This window comes from Mycteria americana, chromosome 6 (genome assembly GCF_035582795.1).
Source record: "Mycteria americana isolate JAX WOST 10 ecotype Jacksonville Zoo and Gardens chromosome 6, USCA_MyAme_1.0, whole genome shotgun sequence".
NCBI classification, from domain to species: domain Eukaryota; kingdom Metazoa; phylum Chordata; class Aves; order Ciconiiformes; family Ciconiidae; genus Mycteria; species Mycteria americana.
Genome location: NC_134370.1, coordinates 67,986,608 through 68,004,461, shown reverse-complemented (window position 1 = coordinate 68,004,461; position 17,854 = coordinate 67,986,608). Strand labels below are relative to the sequence as shown.

The 17,854-nt window shown below is 48.1% G+C and overlaps 2 protein-coding genes across 9 annotated transcripts in view; one reads left to right on the top strand and one right to left on the bottom strand.

Annotated features, from left to right (window-relative positions):
• Positions 1-371: 371 nt before the first annotated feature.
• On the bottom strand, positions 372-12,407 carry HACD3 (3-hydroxyacyl-CoA dehydratase 3). Its single transcript, XM_075506371.1, has 11 exons — positions 12,247-12,407; positions 11,854-11,896; positions 10,519-10,592; positions 8,213-8,377; positions 7,140-7,191; positions 6,659-6,769; positions 5,906-6,033; positions 5,292-5,404; positions 4,643-4,749; positions 3,419-3,550; positions 372-2,441 (listed from the first exon to the last, which is right to left on the bottom strand). The coding sequence occupies exons 1-11, from the start codon at positions 12,331-12,333 to the stop codon at positions 2,365-2,367; spliced, it is 1,089 nt and encodes a 362-aa protein (XP_075362486.1). The 5' UTR covers positions 12,334-12,407; the 3' UTR covers positions 372-2,364.
• A 61-nt stretch (positions 12,408-12,468) lies between these two features.
• DPP8 (dipeptidyl peptidase 8) overlaps positions 12,469-17,854 on the top strand; it is a 31,600-nt gene continuing 26,214 nt past the window's right edge. For 5 of the 8 annotated variants that reach the window (XR_012776299.1, XR_012776298.1, XR_012776300.1 and 2 more), the window contains exons 1-2: positions 14,139-14,192; positions 16,358-16,627. Coding sequence is in view for 5 of the 8 variants with exons in the window: in XM_075506363.1 (XP_075362478.1) it covers positions 16,369-16,627 (259 nt within the window). In the remaining 3 variants the exon portion in view is untranslated. Of the gene's footprint in view, positions 12,739-14,098; positions 14,205-16,357; positions 16,628-17,854 lie in introns of those variants that run through there. The other 3 variants (XM_075506366.1, XM_075506364.1, XM_075506365.1) reach the window with 3 other exon arrangements.

Sequence of the window (17,854 nt, the reverse complement as noted above, 5' to 3'; positions counted from 1 at the left end):
AGAAAGCATGTGTGAGAATCACTGTGCAAGATCAGATACACAGCTAATTCAGGGTGTTGTCACTAATTTTATGCCCAACTTGAAGGCCAGTCTGTGCTGCCATAATGAGAGTTACCACTGGCATTGCAGTGCTTGTGATAGTAACTTAATCTTGTGAGACAAGTTTTTTATTTGTGTAATATAAATAAAGAGTAATTCTTCATGAAAACTTAAGTTGGATTTGTTCCATTTTCATAGCAACTAGGCTGTGTGGCCTGAAACATTGACCTGGTGAAGGCTCAGCTCCCAGCTGTTAATCACAAGAGTTAAATAATAAATTATACAACTTCTCACATTCAGGGAAAGAACAAACAACTGAACTAAAGCAAAATTTGGTTGTAAATCTTTATTAATAGAAACACATTCTTTCTGAAGGACTAAAATTCAGTAGTGTAAGATCCATGACAGCTTGCACTAGGTACCACAATTTCACTGAGAAATATCATGTGTATGGATACATACAGATTTCATAACCAAAGTTTAAATGCCCAGTGGAGAAATTAAAGTATGAAAGTGATCCTTGCTGTTCCATTAATTCAGCTAATTCAATCCTTTGACATACTTCAAACATAGGTACAGTGTGTGCTATAGTGAAATATTAAGTGTGTAAATAATGCTCAACTCTTCTGAGTAAAGTAAGCTGCACTCTCCTTTGAGTGCAAGCCTCACATAACCCTAAAGAGAAGTTGTATCACGCCTCTTGTTGACAGAACACAATTTGTGAAATGCAGCGTGGAGCTTGTACCAGTTCTTTGTTAAAATCCCCTTTTAACACTATTTCCTTTCCTTTACAGTAACAATCACTGGGTCCGTATCACAAACAGTAAGCTGTTTGTTACCTTTAGTACAGAAAATAGAAAATAATTTTCTGGAGGATTCATATTGTTTTACAGTATAAAGATAAATAGTAATATGGCACTAAGCTAATCTCAACTTCAGTGCCTGTTCTGGATTGCTGGCATTGCTTTGCATCCCCCTGGGGGCCGTGGCAGTTGTTGTGAAGCAACCTGTTCATAACCACAGTACAGTTTAGAGCAAACTTGTATGTTTTCTAAACTGGATTAAGGAGGCCAGAGGGATCTGGAATTAACTACGGGAGGCTAGGTGTGAAGAAGGGCATGCCAAAGTAAAGTTAACTGAAACAAAGGTTTCCAGGTGAGACGGTAGATAACCTGGAATGTGGGGGGAGCTTCTCTTTTTTGGTTGTTGTTGCTGTTTAAAGCAAGCACAGAGGAAAGGGTCCCTTCAAACCCTGTGTGGGATCTCCCTCACGGAGATTTGATACATGCTATCAAAATAATACACGGTTATTTTGACCCACTACTCCATCCCACAGGGGCCAGCCAGCAAAGCATATACACCAAAGTCTCAGATGCACCCCAAAGTTTAAGTAGAAAAGCAACCTTTACTGCCTTTCTGAAGGCTATAAATACAGGAGCTACAGCCCTGCCAGGAATGACCAGAGGAGCCCTGTCTTCCCATGACAGTTCCACGTTTTCCCTTTGCGTGGGTGGGATGGAGTTCTGTTGGGGCTCACATGCTAGGAGAAAGCTGGTACCTACGTTTCCTTATTTTGTTATGTTTCAGTGCTTGCATTACCAACCAGGAAAGCATTTCTGACCATGTCACAGAGTGGCAGCTTCCTTTCCCTAATGACTGGATAAGGATGTGTTGCTACAGGAATGCTAGGATCCACAGAGCACTCCTGTTAAGGCAAAACTAGAAACAGACTAAGTTGGTAGCACTTAAATCGACATGAGCTACTTCCAGTTTTAATTCTGCAGCATCAGTACGCTGCAGAAGAAAATGGGGGGTATGTGCTGAGCAAGTTTACCCCAACCGTTAATAAACACCCGAACGCTGTTCACAGTGGTCTCAGACTGTGCTCCTCCTGCCACCAAGATGCACCCTAGGAACAGCATGGGCCAGCTAATAGTATATCCCAACATCGGAAGCCCTATCTGCATGCAATATTGAAAGAGCAAATATCCAATTAAAAGATAAACACTATTTCTATTTAGTGCTGCTCCACTGTTTATAAGCATATTATATGCAGATCATAGGATTTCTTTCTAATATGGTAGTTGACAGGATACAAATTTAAATGTTACTGTTCAATGGTAAATGCCATGCATACATGATTGAAAGGGAACAAAATACAGTATACGGGAATGTTACCTAAACTCACTATGAAATCATGAAATCTAGCATGATCATTTCATTTTACAAAATTCTTTACATTACAGTGGGTAAAACCGCAAGAATTAGAGGCTTATCTTGTCACTGAGATAGATAAGTTAGATAAGAAAGCATTGCAGTCCTCCTTTACTTCATCTTTCTCTTCTTTGGTCCGAGGTGCTGTTTCCTTTGCTTGTAGAGATGACGGAAGTTTACAAATACCCCTGAAAAAGAACAAAGTGTTGAGGTAGGACATTACTGCATCTTTTGAATGCTAGACTGCTGTACCAAACTTAAAAAAAACAACAAACAAACCACCGCACAAAAAACCCGATGGTTTAAGGGTGTGTATAGCATTGAAAGATAATGCAAGTTTTTTCTTGCCGGGTGAGGCAGGAGTTGCTGCACAGGCTGTTTGGTACCGGGGCTGCTCAGAAGGTTGGTTTGTCACTTTTAAAAAGTTGCAACACTGGCTGTGCAGAGCTGCGGAAGGATCAAACAGGTATTTCAGAGTGAAACGCGATTACAGGTATTCTTTAAGCAGTGTCTGTGAAAGGGAGAGTTCTATCTTCTAGTCTAATCTAGTGAGAGTTCAGTTTAAAATTCTAGGTTAGATTTTACTGAGTTGTGGATACCCAGTATACTGGGTGTGCAAACTACAAAGTTAACTTATGTTTAAAAATGTACCACCAGAAACCAAATATGTATCAAGCACAATTCTTCTTTAAATATACTACTATTTAAAGAGCCTTCTATATTGTTTCCTGGAAAAACATGACTTCATGTTGCATTAGTGATTATAATGCAGTTTAGTTAAACATTGCTTTAATTTGAAATTATGTTTCAATTTCCACTAAATCATTCCAAAGCTCAAATACCATGTAAAAGGTGAAACTATCTATACTGAGGTTATAAATACATGTAAAAATTATTCTTTTAACCCAAGTGATCAGTAGATAATGCTGCTAACTTGTTACCAAGGTCTCCTTCTTGGGCTGCTAACCAGTGCTAATTGTAGGTGTGTTCCCCTCCATTACTGACAAATTTACAACAAGCAACAAGGATAATGCTTAACCTCAAGCAATTTTGTGTTGCCATGATCCCCAAGATGCAGGAATTTAATTTTCTTTGAAAAATATACTTATTCAGAGGAAACTGGCCTTTTCATTTCAATAGTGAGAAATACAATTAAATATCTTACCTAAAAACAAGGCTATAAGGTATATTTGAAGCAAAAATGAAAACTGGATTGTGACGTTCAGTGGATTTGGCAATCCCAGACTAAATTTCCCTGTTTCACTGAAGATTGGAATGGATTGAACGATACAGACGGCTGAAAGCAGAAGGCCACCATCATTATCAAACACAGACAAAATACACAATTGCCCAGCCCACACCAACTTTTTCAGGATATTCCTTTCTTATTTTCTAGCTCTCATTAATTATACCAATTTTAAAGCTGTTGTTTTTTAAACATGCAGTATGACGGAAAGCAGCCAGCTGAGGCAGTATAGCAGTTCGGCTCTGAAAGTCTAAGCGCAGTGAACTTGCCTGGTGAGACACCGTTCTCATACACAACTGTAGCCTGCAGGGCCCATGCCAGCAGTATTTACCATGCAGAAATACCCACAGCAATGAAACAGGCAGAGACTTTCACGTGCTTGGAGTTGGGCAATGCCCGAGCCTACTCCTGGCTCGTAGAAACAGGTTCTGACAGGTACGATTACGATACTTTTCTCACAGCTAGAAGCTGAGCGGTGATATGCTTCTTAAATAAATAAAAATTAAAAATAATCCAGACCTGTTAAGACAGAAGAGGTCACTGTAAAGCCCCCCCCGCCCAGAGGGGCTACAGCAAGAACACTAGGCGCCTGCTTCTTCCACGGAGCTGTCACTCTCAAAGCAGAAAGGGAGCAGAGCCCTATCTGGGAAGCACCATGCCCGTCTCAGAACAGGCTATGCTGCTTTCAGAGGAGGAATCGGCCCCTGCCTGTCCTGTGCAATGATTTACAAGATAACGTCAAGATCTGTGAGCTGGTATGAACCCAAGCTAGGCTGACCAAGTCAGGTCTAGCAGACAAAAGCAAATACACTGCTTTGGATCAGCAGGGGCAAGTGAGCATTGTCGTCCTGTGCCGCTCGCGTGCACTGCAGCACACACTTGGTCACTTTGTCAGGTAACCTTTTGTTGCCTTTACTTTCCTATCCAGTGCCCAAAAGGAAGACTTCTTTTCACATCAAATTGAAAAAAATATTTGATTCAGTAAGACAGACAAAAATGCTTACATTTGGTCCAGCTCAAAGCAAATGTCTATTTATCTGTTGTTCTATTATAGTCTTTTTTAGTCCAGCAGCCAAACCAAAAATTGAGTTATTTGCCCAGCCTTGACTTTGTTGTTTATTAAATTGTCTTTTTTGGACATACCTTCTGCCAAGCCGCCTAAGGGGTAGAGAGGGATCCAGGTAGTGTAACGGAGCCAGGTTAGCGGTTTCCATTCAATACCGATGCATGAAAGCATGTAATACGGATACCTAAAGCCCATTCAATGTGAGAAGAAACAGACACTGTTTAAAATGGAAGCTGCTGCTAGAATTAGTCTTGCATGTATCTGCTGTATAGAACAGTCAACATAATTCCCAAATGACCCAAGAATATTAAAAAATTGTTCCTATGGATCATGATGGACACACCCTTATTTGGCAGTTTACAGAACTAATGCTATTATTCTGACCATATGGATGAACTGCCTGGCTTGCCTAATAAACCTTTCAAAATACTTTTTTTGAAAGAGAAACAGAGCATAGTGCAGCTCACTTAACAATGGAAATTCAAAGCAATAGAGCCCTCAAGGAAAAAAGCAACAGGTTTCCCTAGGTTCAGGGTAGTATTATTTTCAGACTGCAGCCTTGTCCCAGCTTTTAGCCCGTGTCTAAAAGGAGATTGTACCCTCTGGAGCCAACGCACTAGAGCCACTCTTCCAAAAGGTACAAGGATCAAAATCTTCTTTAAAGAGTTCTTGGGAACAACCACATTGTTCTGTACGCACACCTGCTAGAGGAAAAATCCCACAAACCTGAACAGCTCAATGATACTCCAGAAATAAAATATGAAGAACACCACAGGTTTGCTCTGCATTTCCTCTAAGCTTCCGAGGACAACAAACAAAATAAAGTTTCTTCCAAATACCTGTTTAAGAAAAACAAATTAAGGAACAGTCATACTCTTCACAAAAGAAAGAGCAAGTCCTTGCTGTCAAAAACACGCAGGATATCTACTCTTCACGCCCGAAACATATGCTGAGCACGTAAGTAACTCTGCAGCTAAGCTGTGCCCTGCTTCTTACGAGCGTGCATTTTGCTCTGGATTTCGGTGCAATCCAAGGGACCTAGTCTTAAATCATCTATCCTTATTTTTATGCACAACAACCACAACCTGGATAAATCATGTCCTTTTCATCAGCCGCTTCTTGCTTTTGTTGTCCTGAAGTATATTACGTAGGTGATGGAAGACGACAGCCTGCCACAGCTAAGACTGGGAAGCACGGATTCCTTCCTCTTGAATAATATATTCTCTAGTCCAGTGCCAGTGAGGTTGTATCGCTTATTTTAGGAGAGTCCCAACACTTGTGTAAAACAGAGATTTACTTTAAACATGGGAAGAGCAAGGAAAAGAATCTTAAAATATTACCTGCACTACAGCAGGTATCAGCGGTGATCTGACTAGTCCTATTAGTGAATTCATGATCTCCATTAATGCCAGGGTCTGACAGAAATACATCATGTCAGCAATAGTGTGAAATGTATCATAGAAGGAATCTGTAAGACACAGGAAACCATTTTAGAGAACAAATGAATTGCCACGTTCAGGAAGCTGGGGCAGCAGCGTAGCTTTTGGTAACAGGATTCTAGCTGTATTTGAAAAAACCATCATGCATAATTATGTAACTTCTTTATAGGCCTTATCTTGAAGTCACAGCAGTTATGCCACAAACACTGCTCAAGTGCTGTTTCACACACAGAAGGATCAAGAGCTATTTCAAGTAATTACTTTACAAAAAAAGCTATAGCGCTGTACCTCAATAGAACGAATCGTTCTTGCTTCAAAAACAAAATATTCTGCCCGGCTCATTTTCAAAAATACTAACATTGCAGTGAGTGCGACATTTTGGTCCCAACTCATTTCTTTAGAAGTAATCTTGGCAGAGTACAAGTATCATTCATCAGAATATGCAGTTGTGATTTACAAGAGGACAGTATTTTCCTATCCTTGACACTGTGATAGCTTTTGAGAGGCTTTTGTTGTGCGCTTCGGTGATGCATTTACAGTTTTGTTTCCTAAATATGTCTTCCTTTAGATGTCACTATTTAGAAAGTATTAAAAACACCACTAAAAAACCAAAATAAAACCCCCAACGTAAATAAAATAGTGCTTATTACTTGCCTTTTCCTAAGATGAACAGTCGTACTGTCATGTTCACAAAAATCCAAGAGAATCCCAAAAACTGTACAAGATTATACATAATCAAGTATCCCTTCTTCAGGTGTTTGAAAGCTAAAATAATAATAAACACATCGGGTGAGCAGAGTACAATGGTAACACTTCTGCAAAGAGTACAGCTGCAAAACAGGCTTTCTATGAGAGTAAAGCTTACAAGAAAAGGGGAAGCCATTGATTGCGATAAAGGGGTCGCTGTGTGCACTGTGGGTTCTGCCTGCTTTTACCATCACCTGCTAGAACTCAATTCATGCTAGTCAGATTTTTTTAAATTCCTTGAAAACTGCAGTCCATTTTTATTAAAAGATCCCCCTCCAAGATGCACCAAGCCAGTCAAAATTGCTCCATAAGAGTTGAGGTTCGCATATAAGAGTGACAGCAGCTTTCTAAACCCCACCTTACACACTAAAAAGGTACAGTTACTTACGGTCTTTTGGGACTCTGGATTCTATTTTCATTTTGTTAATCTTTTCTTCTTCCTTAAGATGAAGGATAAGGTTTTAAAGACTGTTACTGTAATTAGCAAGTGATTTGTTAACTATACTACTGCAAAGCTAGTGGTTTTAAAACTCAGCTAAGCAGCCAGTTGCTAGACGGTTCAAATTTTCATCTGTACAAACCAGCACGTTCATCATCCAGAAATTATGGTACAGTAAAAGCTAGAGGGTATTAACTAGTTATCCTGCCCTCACTATGTATTTTATTCTAGTCATTAGATGCTTTTACTGAAAAAGCCTGCTGTTTTCTGTGTTAATTCTCAGTTATTACTGTTTCTTAGAGCTGTTCCTTAAAACATTTAATGATCCACCAGTGACCTGAAGGGAACTGAGAACAGCCAGCCCAGGCTCTCTGCCTGCCCTCCACCACTGCTTTCTGGCTCCTGGCATTGCAGCGGCCCTTTCTCCTCTGCACTAAGCTCAGTGGCTGTGGAGGGGAACAGGGCAGCGTTTGTTGTAAAACAGATTTGCAGAGATGTGGTCTGTTCAAGTCTTTTCCACGACGGTCTTGCACCTCCCTGCTGCAATAAGCTGCTTGAGTTTACCAGATGGTGGGAATGCACCGTTGGGGCTAGCCCAGTGGCTTAGGAAAGAGCCTTAGAAATCCCTGCTTTCCAGACAAGCAATGCCCGGGACTGGCGTCTCTGGGCTCCGTACGGCACATTGATATGATCTTCATATGGATCAGGACACAGGGCTGCGAAAGCATCGGGCAAGGGGTGCAAGCCTTTGGCTGCGACCCTGGCCAGTGCTGAGCTAGTGCACAGCCACCAGTTCAGATTCACACTGCTGCTCTTTCTAGCCAGAATTGTGCCTATTTCTGAATTCCTGCTTACAATCTGAACTGTTTAACCAATTCTACGTGGGATCTGTATGAAACAGGAGTAACAATCAGCACGCCAGACAACTCCAGGTAAATGAAGAACACGAGTTCAAGCGCAGAACAGCAGCTATCCTTGCTTTGTAGCTGGCAGCACAAGCTACACATGCCCACAGGACTGACCTTCTCCTTCAGTTCCATTTCAGCATCCGATTCATCTAACCAGCGGTCGAAGTCAGGAGCTAGGAAGAGCGGGCGCTTCTCTTGCTTGGTGAGTCTCTCCCACCAGTTACTCTCTTTTTTCTGCACAGTGATGTTCAGCTGCCTTTGAGTCACCCTGCATATAGGCTGAGGGCAGACACAGGAGCATAAATCAGCAAAAGTTCTAAGAAACAAGCTCTGAGACCGAGTTGATACCCAAGCTCTCCTTAATCAGGGAGGCAGGGATGACATGGACTGCTGCAGCACAAGCATCTCTCTGCCACCCAAGGGATGGAAGCAAAGGGCAGCCCAGTTGAAGATGGCAACTGTGATGGCTGTAGGACTTGATAAGCAGCTTGAAAGCCTGCCCGTACCGCACAGCACCATTGCATCCCACCACAAAGAGCTAGCATAGACTCTAGCGCTAGCCTTCCTAGGCAGAACCCATGATCTTGGCTTTAGATCTTCTCGCGTTTAGTACTGTGAGCCACCCACTTAGGCCAGCCAGTGGTAAAAATAACACCACCAGCCACAGGTCCCTGTCCAAAACAGGGGAGCCCATGTGACATCTGCTACAGCAAGAGGAAAAGCTAACAGCCTTAGGAAACATCCGGAGACCACGGTGAGCTGACGGACCTGGCAGTGTGGTCATTGCCACCCCACGAGGCCTTTCCACCACGGCCACACTCTGCATAAAGGAAGCCCAGAACCTCTCCGTCCTTACAGCCCACAGCATTGTCACCTTGGGTGCCCACCCTTACTGCCACCATCGCAGCCCTCCGCACCTTGAGCCTACGCCAGGGTGCTCTGCATGGGACTGCCTCTCAAACCAGCTGAAACTGATGCAGAAGAGCCACGAACCGCGCTTTTAACTGTGCATGTTACACCAGCACTGCTCTCTCAAGGTTGTCTGGATGCTCCTGGGACATCTGAAGGCTGGAGCTGTAATTTACAGCTACCAATGCCTGGTCCTTGGCTGTTGGAAGCTCCATCTCTCGCCAGTGGCCAGCCTGGCACCAGCAAGAGGAACTCATGGTGCACATCAAAGCCAAAAGAGGAAACCATGGACTGCAATACTTCCTAGTCCCAACCATCTGTAGTTACACAGATTTCACGGAGTTCATTCTCCTCCAGCCCCTCCACAGTGACTCAGAGTGACTAGACTTTTGGAAGGAGGCTGCTCTGCAGAAGCAAGGGCTTGCCTTCCAGGCCTGGCTCCCAGCACAGCCCGCGTCTGCCAGCACAGGGGACAAGCGTGGGTGGCGGTGGGCTCCTCTCCCCACACTGTGGACCAGGCAGCTGCTGCTTTACAGGACAGATGACAAACTGGTGACCCCATCCCGGAACCAAGAGATGTTCATTGTCTGCCACCGAATACCTGGTGGTAGGAGCCACACAAGAAACCTGCCTGCTGACAGCAGCGTAGAGCTGGGGATGCCTTTCCCCAGGAAAGTTTCGGTTCAACATCAATTTCAGGATGACCAGACCCTAGAAATTTACCCTCCGGCCCCTTGGCGTGTTGCACAGAGGGAGCGGTCTCCTCCCTCGTTGAAGCAGCAGAGGCGAACGGTGGCTCCCAGTCTGACTGCAGCTATCCCCAACAGGCAGCCAGGAACAAACAGCACAAATCTTGCACTGGGAGCAGAGCCCAGAGTTTTCCTGTGCCCCTAACAGCTTTGAGAGGTAAAGACAGACTTTACAGCCACCTGCGAGTAACACGGAGGGGCTGCTCTTCCAGCCAAGCTCTCTGCTATCGGAGTACAATAGCAATTAAGAAAAGATTTTGCAATAGGAGCTGCAGCATATCTGTACTAGCAACCTAAGAAATCTGCACGAGAAGCGCTAATTCTCATGACTTTATTTTGTTGGGCTGCAAAAGAAGCCAGGAAACATCACACTGACACTTCACAGCACAGTGTTCCCCTGCTCTCCCTCCAGTCAAGGCTGCATGAGACAACACGTTGCCAGATTCTCCCGTTATTTTGCTGCTTTAAGTCCTTAAAAAAATTTACAACTGCTGTTTAACAACTGATACATGTAAGGCGCTGTTTCTGTTAAAGCTGACCCATGCGAGCACCATCTCCAGTGAGGTGATTTGCATTAAGGCAGGATGGTGGCCGAGCACCGGGACAGAGGACTGCCACAGACAGCTTCTAGTTTGCAGCGGTTACAGAGTCACCAGGAAAACCTAAACGGCATATTATGGACTTCACGCGCAGCCATTTTCCTTTCAAGTTTTTCAAAAATTACTTTTTCTTTGCAAGAGTTAGAAAAGTAAAAATACCTACTTTAGGCTCAACCGGTTCTAGGAACTCGATCTGAAATTCGTAGATGTTGTCCCCTTTGGCACCATGACCCTGAGCTAAAAGACAAGAATTAACAGTCAGCGTGAAGGTCCTAGCCAGTTCCACACACCCCACCTGCAAAGGACGCTTTATACATAGAAATATTCAGTGGTTATTTACAGTCCTTCCCCCTGCCTTGCTGGGAGGCAAGAGGAAACCACACAGGGAAGACACAAACAGCCCCAAATGTTGCTCGGAGGTGTGGTCGCTGGAGTCGGCAGCTAAAGCTGCTGCAACTCTGCACGGCACTGCAAAAGGGTCCTCGCTCGCAGCAAGGCAGCGTGCAAGCTTCCCAAAAAGAGGGGCCCAAAAGGCTGCTCACGGCTAACTTGAAACCGACTGGAAATCCCCTGCACTGGACAGCCTTTGGGGGATCCAGCCTCTGCACTGATGAGCGAGCACCCAAGGAGACCGGTCTATGGCGGGTCCGTAGGAACGTGATGCGGGGAGTCCCCTCCCAACGGCGGGAGGGTGCGTTCATCTCTCGTCTCCCGCATACCCGGGTCTTGACCCTGGAAGGGCTCCGAAAACCTGCATGCCGAGTTTAATTTCCACCTTTCCATGCTGTAAACTGATCCTGAAGTGAACACGATGTGCAACAACACCCTATCAAATGGCCCTGGCTGTGGCTCACCAGGGAGGCAGCATTTCCTAGACAATGCATCTTAAAGAAAACCACCAAATAAATGAGAAAACCCAAATAAAAACAGCTACAGCATATCCTCAGTGCTACCGGGACAAGCCAACCAGCACAAGCTCCACGGTGCTGCAACGTGCAGCTGCGCGGCTGAAACAAAACCATCTTTTAGGAAGAGATCTGCTTTACCTTTCAAATCGAGCGCTAGTTCCCGATGCAGAGGTTTGATAACAGTTGCAAACAAGGTCTTTGTGAAAGGAAAAATTGCTGCGAGCTATCTCCGGAGTTCAGCTGAGACAGGACAGCAAAGATGTATGGAAATTTCACTGATATTTAAATATGGGGAAGTGGGTTTTTTTCTTATTAGATAAGATATAGCCTGCTATCGTTACTAGCGCCGGAATGCAACGGTTCGTAGGTGGGTGCGTGTCATGACGTATCCGTACATGCCCGGCACCCAGCACAGAGCTCGGTCGCTGCCACCAAGGGCAGCGATGGGGACCGGGCACCCCGTGGCTGTGGGCACCCCGGTCTCTCCTCCCGGGACACGGCACACCCGGGTGGGCCAGGGCCAGGCTCAGCGAGCGAGAGGTGGCTTTGGCTTTGCAGGAGACACCCCCCCCCAAGGACGGAGCCCCCACCTTTGAAACGCAGCACGTTGTCGGTGATGCTGATGTCCGGGTTCTGCAGAAGGAGAAGAAGCGTTAGGCGGCAGCTCACGCACCCACGCCGAGCACCCGGGAAACGCAGGGCCGCGCTGACCCCACGCGAGCACAGCCCCCCCCGTGCACAGCCCACCCTGGCTGCGGTGCAAGGCCCCGCCGCTGCCCTTAAGCCTCCCGCACCCCTCCCGGCCCGCCTGCAAACCCACCGGCGCGGAGCGGGGCCGCGTGGGCGCCCTCCCCGTCCCCACGGGGCGGCCCCGCGCCGGGATCCGCGGGTGGGTCACCCCCCGCCGGGATCCGCGGGTGGGTCATCCCCCGCCGGGGTCCGCGGGTGGATCGCCCCCCCGCCGAGCCCCTCCCCCCCGGTACCTGCACGTCGCTGAGCTCCACGCGCAGGTAGAGCTCGCGGTGTCGCTGCGCCCAGTGCACGTGCGGCCGCAGGCTGGGGCCCGCCATGGCGCGCGCCCCGCCGCGCCGCGCCGCTCCCGGAGGCGGCAGGGGGCTCCCGCGCGCCTGCGCACAGCGCCCACCGCCCTGGCGGGGGTGGGCAGTTCCTACTGCGCCTGCGCACAGCGGAGAAGGGGGCGGTAATGGCTGCCGCGGCGGGGCCTCGGCTCCTGAGCTCTCGCCTGCCCGGGCCCCGCTGCGTCCCGGAGCTCCTCCTGTGGCCCCCGGTGTCGTCCGGTGCACCCCCACTTTCCCCTTCGGCACCTCGGGGCCTTGCGTGTCCCCCGCAGTCCGCGTGCGGCCTCTCCCGTCACCCCCCGCTCCTTCGCGTCGCCGTGCCAGGTGGCCGCACGCCCCAGAGGTTCCGCCTGCGTTGGCCGCGATGGCAGCGACCTCGGTGAGAGAGCACGTCAGGTATTTTGACAGAACTGTGACGCCTTTCGGGCGCCGTTGGCTTTCAGCCCCCCTTAGCAGCTCTCTACCGCGTGGGACGTCCAGCCCATCAAGCGTGCCCCGCCGTCGCTGTAACCCAGGGGGATTTCGCCTTGGTGTTGACCCCCCCCCTCCTCCTCTCTCTGTGCCACAGGTCTTCACCGAGGGGCGGCCATCGCCTGCAAGGGCACGGAGAGCATCTCAAGCCATCGTACCCATAACCAAGGGAGGCTGACAAAAATTTAGAAAGTGCCGTGCCTTCTGTAGCCTGCCCTGTGACCAGATGTCCCAGCCTTTCTAAACCTTTGCATTGTAATGACTACGTGCCCCAAGGCCTTGCTGCTAATGAGGCTGAAAAAGGGCAGCATTGATTTTGGTGGTACTTTCAAAAAGGCCACCCCTTGCTCCCTTAGCAGCTCACGCAAGGGCACCTTGCCCGCGGCCTTCCACATTGAGCTGACAAAGTTGATCCCCTCCTCCAACCCAGCTCGGTGTGACCTCTCCCTCCCAGCTTCAGGGCGCTTTCTCGTTCTCCCGCAGAGGGTTTTCTGTGCAAATCTCCACATCGTGTCAGGAAGAGACACCAGCTCCATGCCTCAGCCTGCCTCTGAGCAGAGGATTTCCACCTTCTGCCAGCCCCTGGGGCTGCAAAGCCGCTGCGGAGGGATGGCCGAGCTGTAGCAATGGGTGCTGGGCTGCTTTATTTTGGAACGCAAACCCCACGTACCCTTTAGGAGGGGCCAAAAAGCCCCAGGGCAGCATGTAGGAGATGGCACCGAGCAGCTGGTGTGGGAAAAACAGCCGTCAGGTCTGTGTGTGACCTGGGGCTTCTACCTGTGCACGCATTTAGGAGGGAGCACCTGCAGCAAAATTATTTTTTCTGGTTTATAGTGGATCAGAAAAGACTTTGCTTTATAAAAAGGGGCTTTGCTTTGCAAAGGGAAGTTCAAATGTATAGAAACATTTGGCTGGGGGCTCGCTGCACTGGAGCCTGCAGGTGCCCTGGGCTGAACACGTGTTATTAGTAGCTGGGAATTTTTTTTGCTGTGGGAAGCTTGTTGGTGTGGAAGTGTTGGCTTTTTTTGGGGAAAAAAAGCCGATTTTTGAAGCTGAAGGATCCCCATGCATGGGGGTTTGCGTGACCTGACCCCCGTGAATGGGGTAATGTGTGTGTGCGTCCCGGGTCCCCGTGCACGGCGGGGAGTGTTGCACGTCCCTCCCCTTGGCTCCCCGCAGTCCGGTCCTCCCGGCCGACAGGCGGCGCCCTCGTCCGTACCCCGCGGTGCTCGGCGCGGCTGGGGCGAGTGCGGGGCGGCGCCGCTTCCTCCCCGCCTGCAGGGGGCGCCGCCTCGCGTAGCGCGGCGCGGTGGCCCCTCCTGGCGGAAGCGGAAGCGGCCCGGCGGGGCGGCTCGGCAGCATCGCCGCCGCGGAGCGCCGTGAGTACCGGGGTGGGTGAGGACCCTCGTGGGGCCCGGGGTTCCTGGGGGAGGTGGCCTCCCGGGAGCGGGGCCGCCGCCTCCGTCCTGGGGGGAACTGCTGGTACCCCGTGGGACGGGAGGGGGAGGGAGCTTGTCCCGGGGCGGCCTGGCTTTCCGCCCCCGGCCAGGCCTGCCCGCTGCCCCCGGCGGTGGAGGGCCCCTCTTGGGGTCTGCCTGCTTCCTCCGATCTCGGCCGCAAAGGCAGGCCCGTGGCCGTTCACCCCGCTCAGGCCCGACCTGCCCCTCCGGCGCACCCTGCGGGTACGAGGCGTCCCACGGTGTTGTAGTGCTGGAGGGTCCCCTGAGCTGGTGTGAAGCATGGGGCGGTCTCGCTTTGTTGGCTGCAGGAAGGTGGAAATAAAATGCTTCACGTGGCAGAAGGTGGCTGTAGTAGAGATCCCGCAGTGATCTCCTGGGAGGCAGACCCTCGCCTTACCCTGGACTACCATCACCTTGCTGGGTGGAAGTTCTCACTCCTGTTTGCTTGTTAAAGTCTGCCCCTCTTCGTTTTCTGTTTCTTTTCTTGGGGGGGAGTGTGAGAAGTAGGTCGGGTTAAGACATACCAGCATCTGGGTGTAGGTGGGGAAAGGAGATTTTTCTTCGTTGATATTCTGCAAATTAGATGCGAGTTTTCTGATTCAGGATTGAAGTCTCCCTGTCAGTTTCTAACGCTGTCTGAGCAGAGCAGTGTTCTATGTATGCGTTTGGACTCCCCTTCCAGTTTTACAGGACTGTTTAACTTGTGCTGTATTTTTGTGTTATAAGTAGTTCAAACAAAAGAAAGACCTGTGTTTGTCGTGTTTGTCTTGTCAAAGATGGAACCAGACTTTTAAGCCACACTTGCCCTGCTTTGCTTTTAGCAGTTTGTGTTAAAATGGGTTTAGTCTAAGGTGTAGGTCATCTCTTTTTCACTCATCTGTGACAGATATCTCAGCTGCTGTGGAGAGCCGCAGGAGAGAGAGTCCATCCAGGAGCTCCTCCGAGCAGCTGTGCTGCCCAAGCCCATGCCTTGAGATTCAGTGGCCCTTTAGTGCCTGTCTGCTCAATGGGAATGCTTTATTTAGTCTGTATTAATGTTTTTGTTAGGCTCAGGCCACCAAGCTCTGCCCTAGCAGCATGCAGAAGAGTTGTGCAGCCTTTCCATTCTATATATAGAAACAACCTCTCTTTTTGAGGATTGACAATCCTTACACCTTGGTGTGTCCAGTAATGAACTATGTGGCAGGACTTTATAGCTTGGATTCTTTTGGAGCTGCCCTCAGATCTGGGATTTACAGTGGAAAGACTCGGTTTCCTCTTGCCAGACATCTGGGCTGTTTATTCCAGGTCAGATCTGCTTTGTAAAGCACAGCTGACTGCAGGAAGAGATATCTGCTAAATTAACAACCTGTTCGGGAGGATAAGGCTTATGCAGCAGATAAATCTATTTGGAAACTGCTTTTTTCACTGTGTCCCCTTCTGCTATCGCCTCACGCTTCTGGAAGAGTCTTAGCCATACAGTATCTGTAATTATATCCCTGAAATGATATAATAGTGATGATCGTTGCTAGACCCTCTGAGCTTTGTTTGAAAGGAGATGCAAACAAACCCAAGAAGTTATAGGAGAATAATGGGAATAAGGGCATGCAGTTGTCTAGGCCCATTGTGTATGGCCTGGTGGTTCCAAATCAACTACTAATGTTGTTTCTTCTAAGCAGTTGGTTGTCCCAGATCTTGCTATAGCCCTAATCATCCCCTGTTCTGATATCAGTGTAGTGAGGTGATATTCGTGCAGTTCACAGGGAGGAAGAAGTAGGTAGGAGCTTAACGGGGAAGAATTTATCCACTTCATGAATGGAGTATTTGGTATCCGGGGGGGTGGCAAAGGCAAACAACAATAAATCTGTGTGGCTCTATGAAGTTCTTAGTTCCATTCTGAAAGGCTGAGTGATGACAGCCTGTTTTCCACAGCAGAAATCTCTTTCCTAGTCCTCTTCATTCTGCTGTGTTGGTTTTTTTTTAGCCGACAGGAAATGGTGGTTTTCTTACAGCACTTTTGCTGTGGTGTGTTTTGGGAGTCTGAAGTGAATGTTTGCTGGGCTGCTGGAAGGCAATGCTGAACGTCTGCTATTCTGTTCTTCTAGAAACATGCAACATGGCAGCAGCCATGGAAACTGAACAGCCGGGCCTTGAAATCTTTGAAACTGCGGGCCGTGAGGAGCAGGTCCAGAGAGAGGAGCGGCCAAAACTGGAACCTTTCTATGTAGAGAGACATTCCTGGAGCCAGCTTCGGAAACTGCTCACAGATACGCGGAAGTATCATGGGTACATGATGGCAAAAGCCCCTCACGACTTCACGTTCGTGAAGAAAAATGATCCTGAAGGACCTCATTCCGATAGGATCTACTATCTGGGTAAGCTTGCTGCGACAGCCTGTGTCTTTGACTAAACAGTCACTGCGGAAGCTGTTCAGGTTTGACTGTTCTTGAGAGCTGGATGTTTCTGGCAGTTAAATCAGAATAGATTTCAGGCCACATTGGCTGGGCAAATGTCATGATCATGATTGTAATTTCTTATTAAAACTTGTGATGTAATCTCCCACAGAAATGGTGTGGTTGGAGGTGACCCCATGTGCCTGTTGGAGCTGGAAAAGAGCTGTGAACTGTCCCTTGGGGCACGTTCCCTAGCTGGGAGGACAGGTTAAGTCTGTTCGGTCTGTTTTCTCTCACTCCAAGTATGATATCCCCTCTCCCAAAGCTGTGTCAGTTTGATCTCCTCTCTCTTAATTACCACTAGTGAGTAGAACCTTTTTCTCCTTCAAAGTTTCCTTCCAAAACAGAAATTATAAGTGGAATTTTGAAAGTCCTTTGTGCCTCAGCTACTGATGGAATAGGTTTTCCTGGCATTCTGGAGGGAATAAATAGCAGTGTAGGGCAGGGGCAGCTTAAAGACTACATGTTTTTCTCAACAATTTTGGTCTTGATAATGAAGAACTTAATGTAATTTATTCTTCTTGGCTGCAGTGCCTCACTTCTGCATTGTTTCACTAATTAGTGTTCACCTGATATCTCTGCATTTCTGAATTGCAGCTGTGCTTGAAGTGATTTGGCACTGTAAATGACACTGTGAGCAACCTTCTGGGTGGCTTTTTGGAGCAGGCCTTGTGGTAGAGGAATGCTTTTGTCGGAAGCTGCACTAGCTGAACATAAGTCCATGAAAAACTGGGTTAAGAGGAGAAGCAAAGGCCTTGGAGCCGGAACCATGTTCTAGCCCCATTGCTTGCTGTTCAGGCTAGTTGCATAACCTCTGATTTGCGACTCACAGAGTCTTTGCATGTGCTTGGCATAGTCGGAAAGCTGCTGATCTATCTCTTTTTCCCCTTTTCAGAGGATGGGGGTCATAATCCTTGGATGATGCTGAGTTCAAGCATGTTGAGGGTGGATTAAGGCTGACCCCCAGCTGAGATGAGCTCTGGTTTTCTATGTGCCACTTCCTGAGCTATAGGTCAGACTTGGCCTTCCTCGGGGCACATCTGGCTACCTCTAGGCTGATCCCCATGTGCCTTGGCAGGAGCTTTCAGAAATCTGAATAGCACTGAGGGAGAGGAGCAGGAAAGGGACTTTCAAGCCTTCCTAAAGACG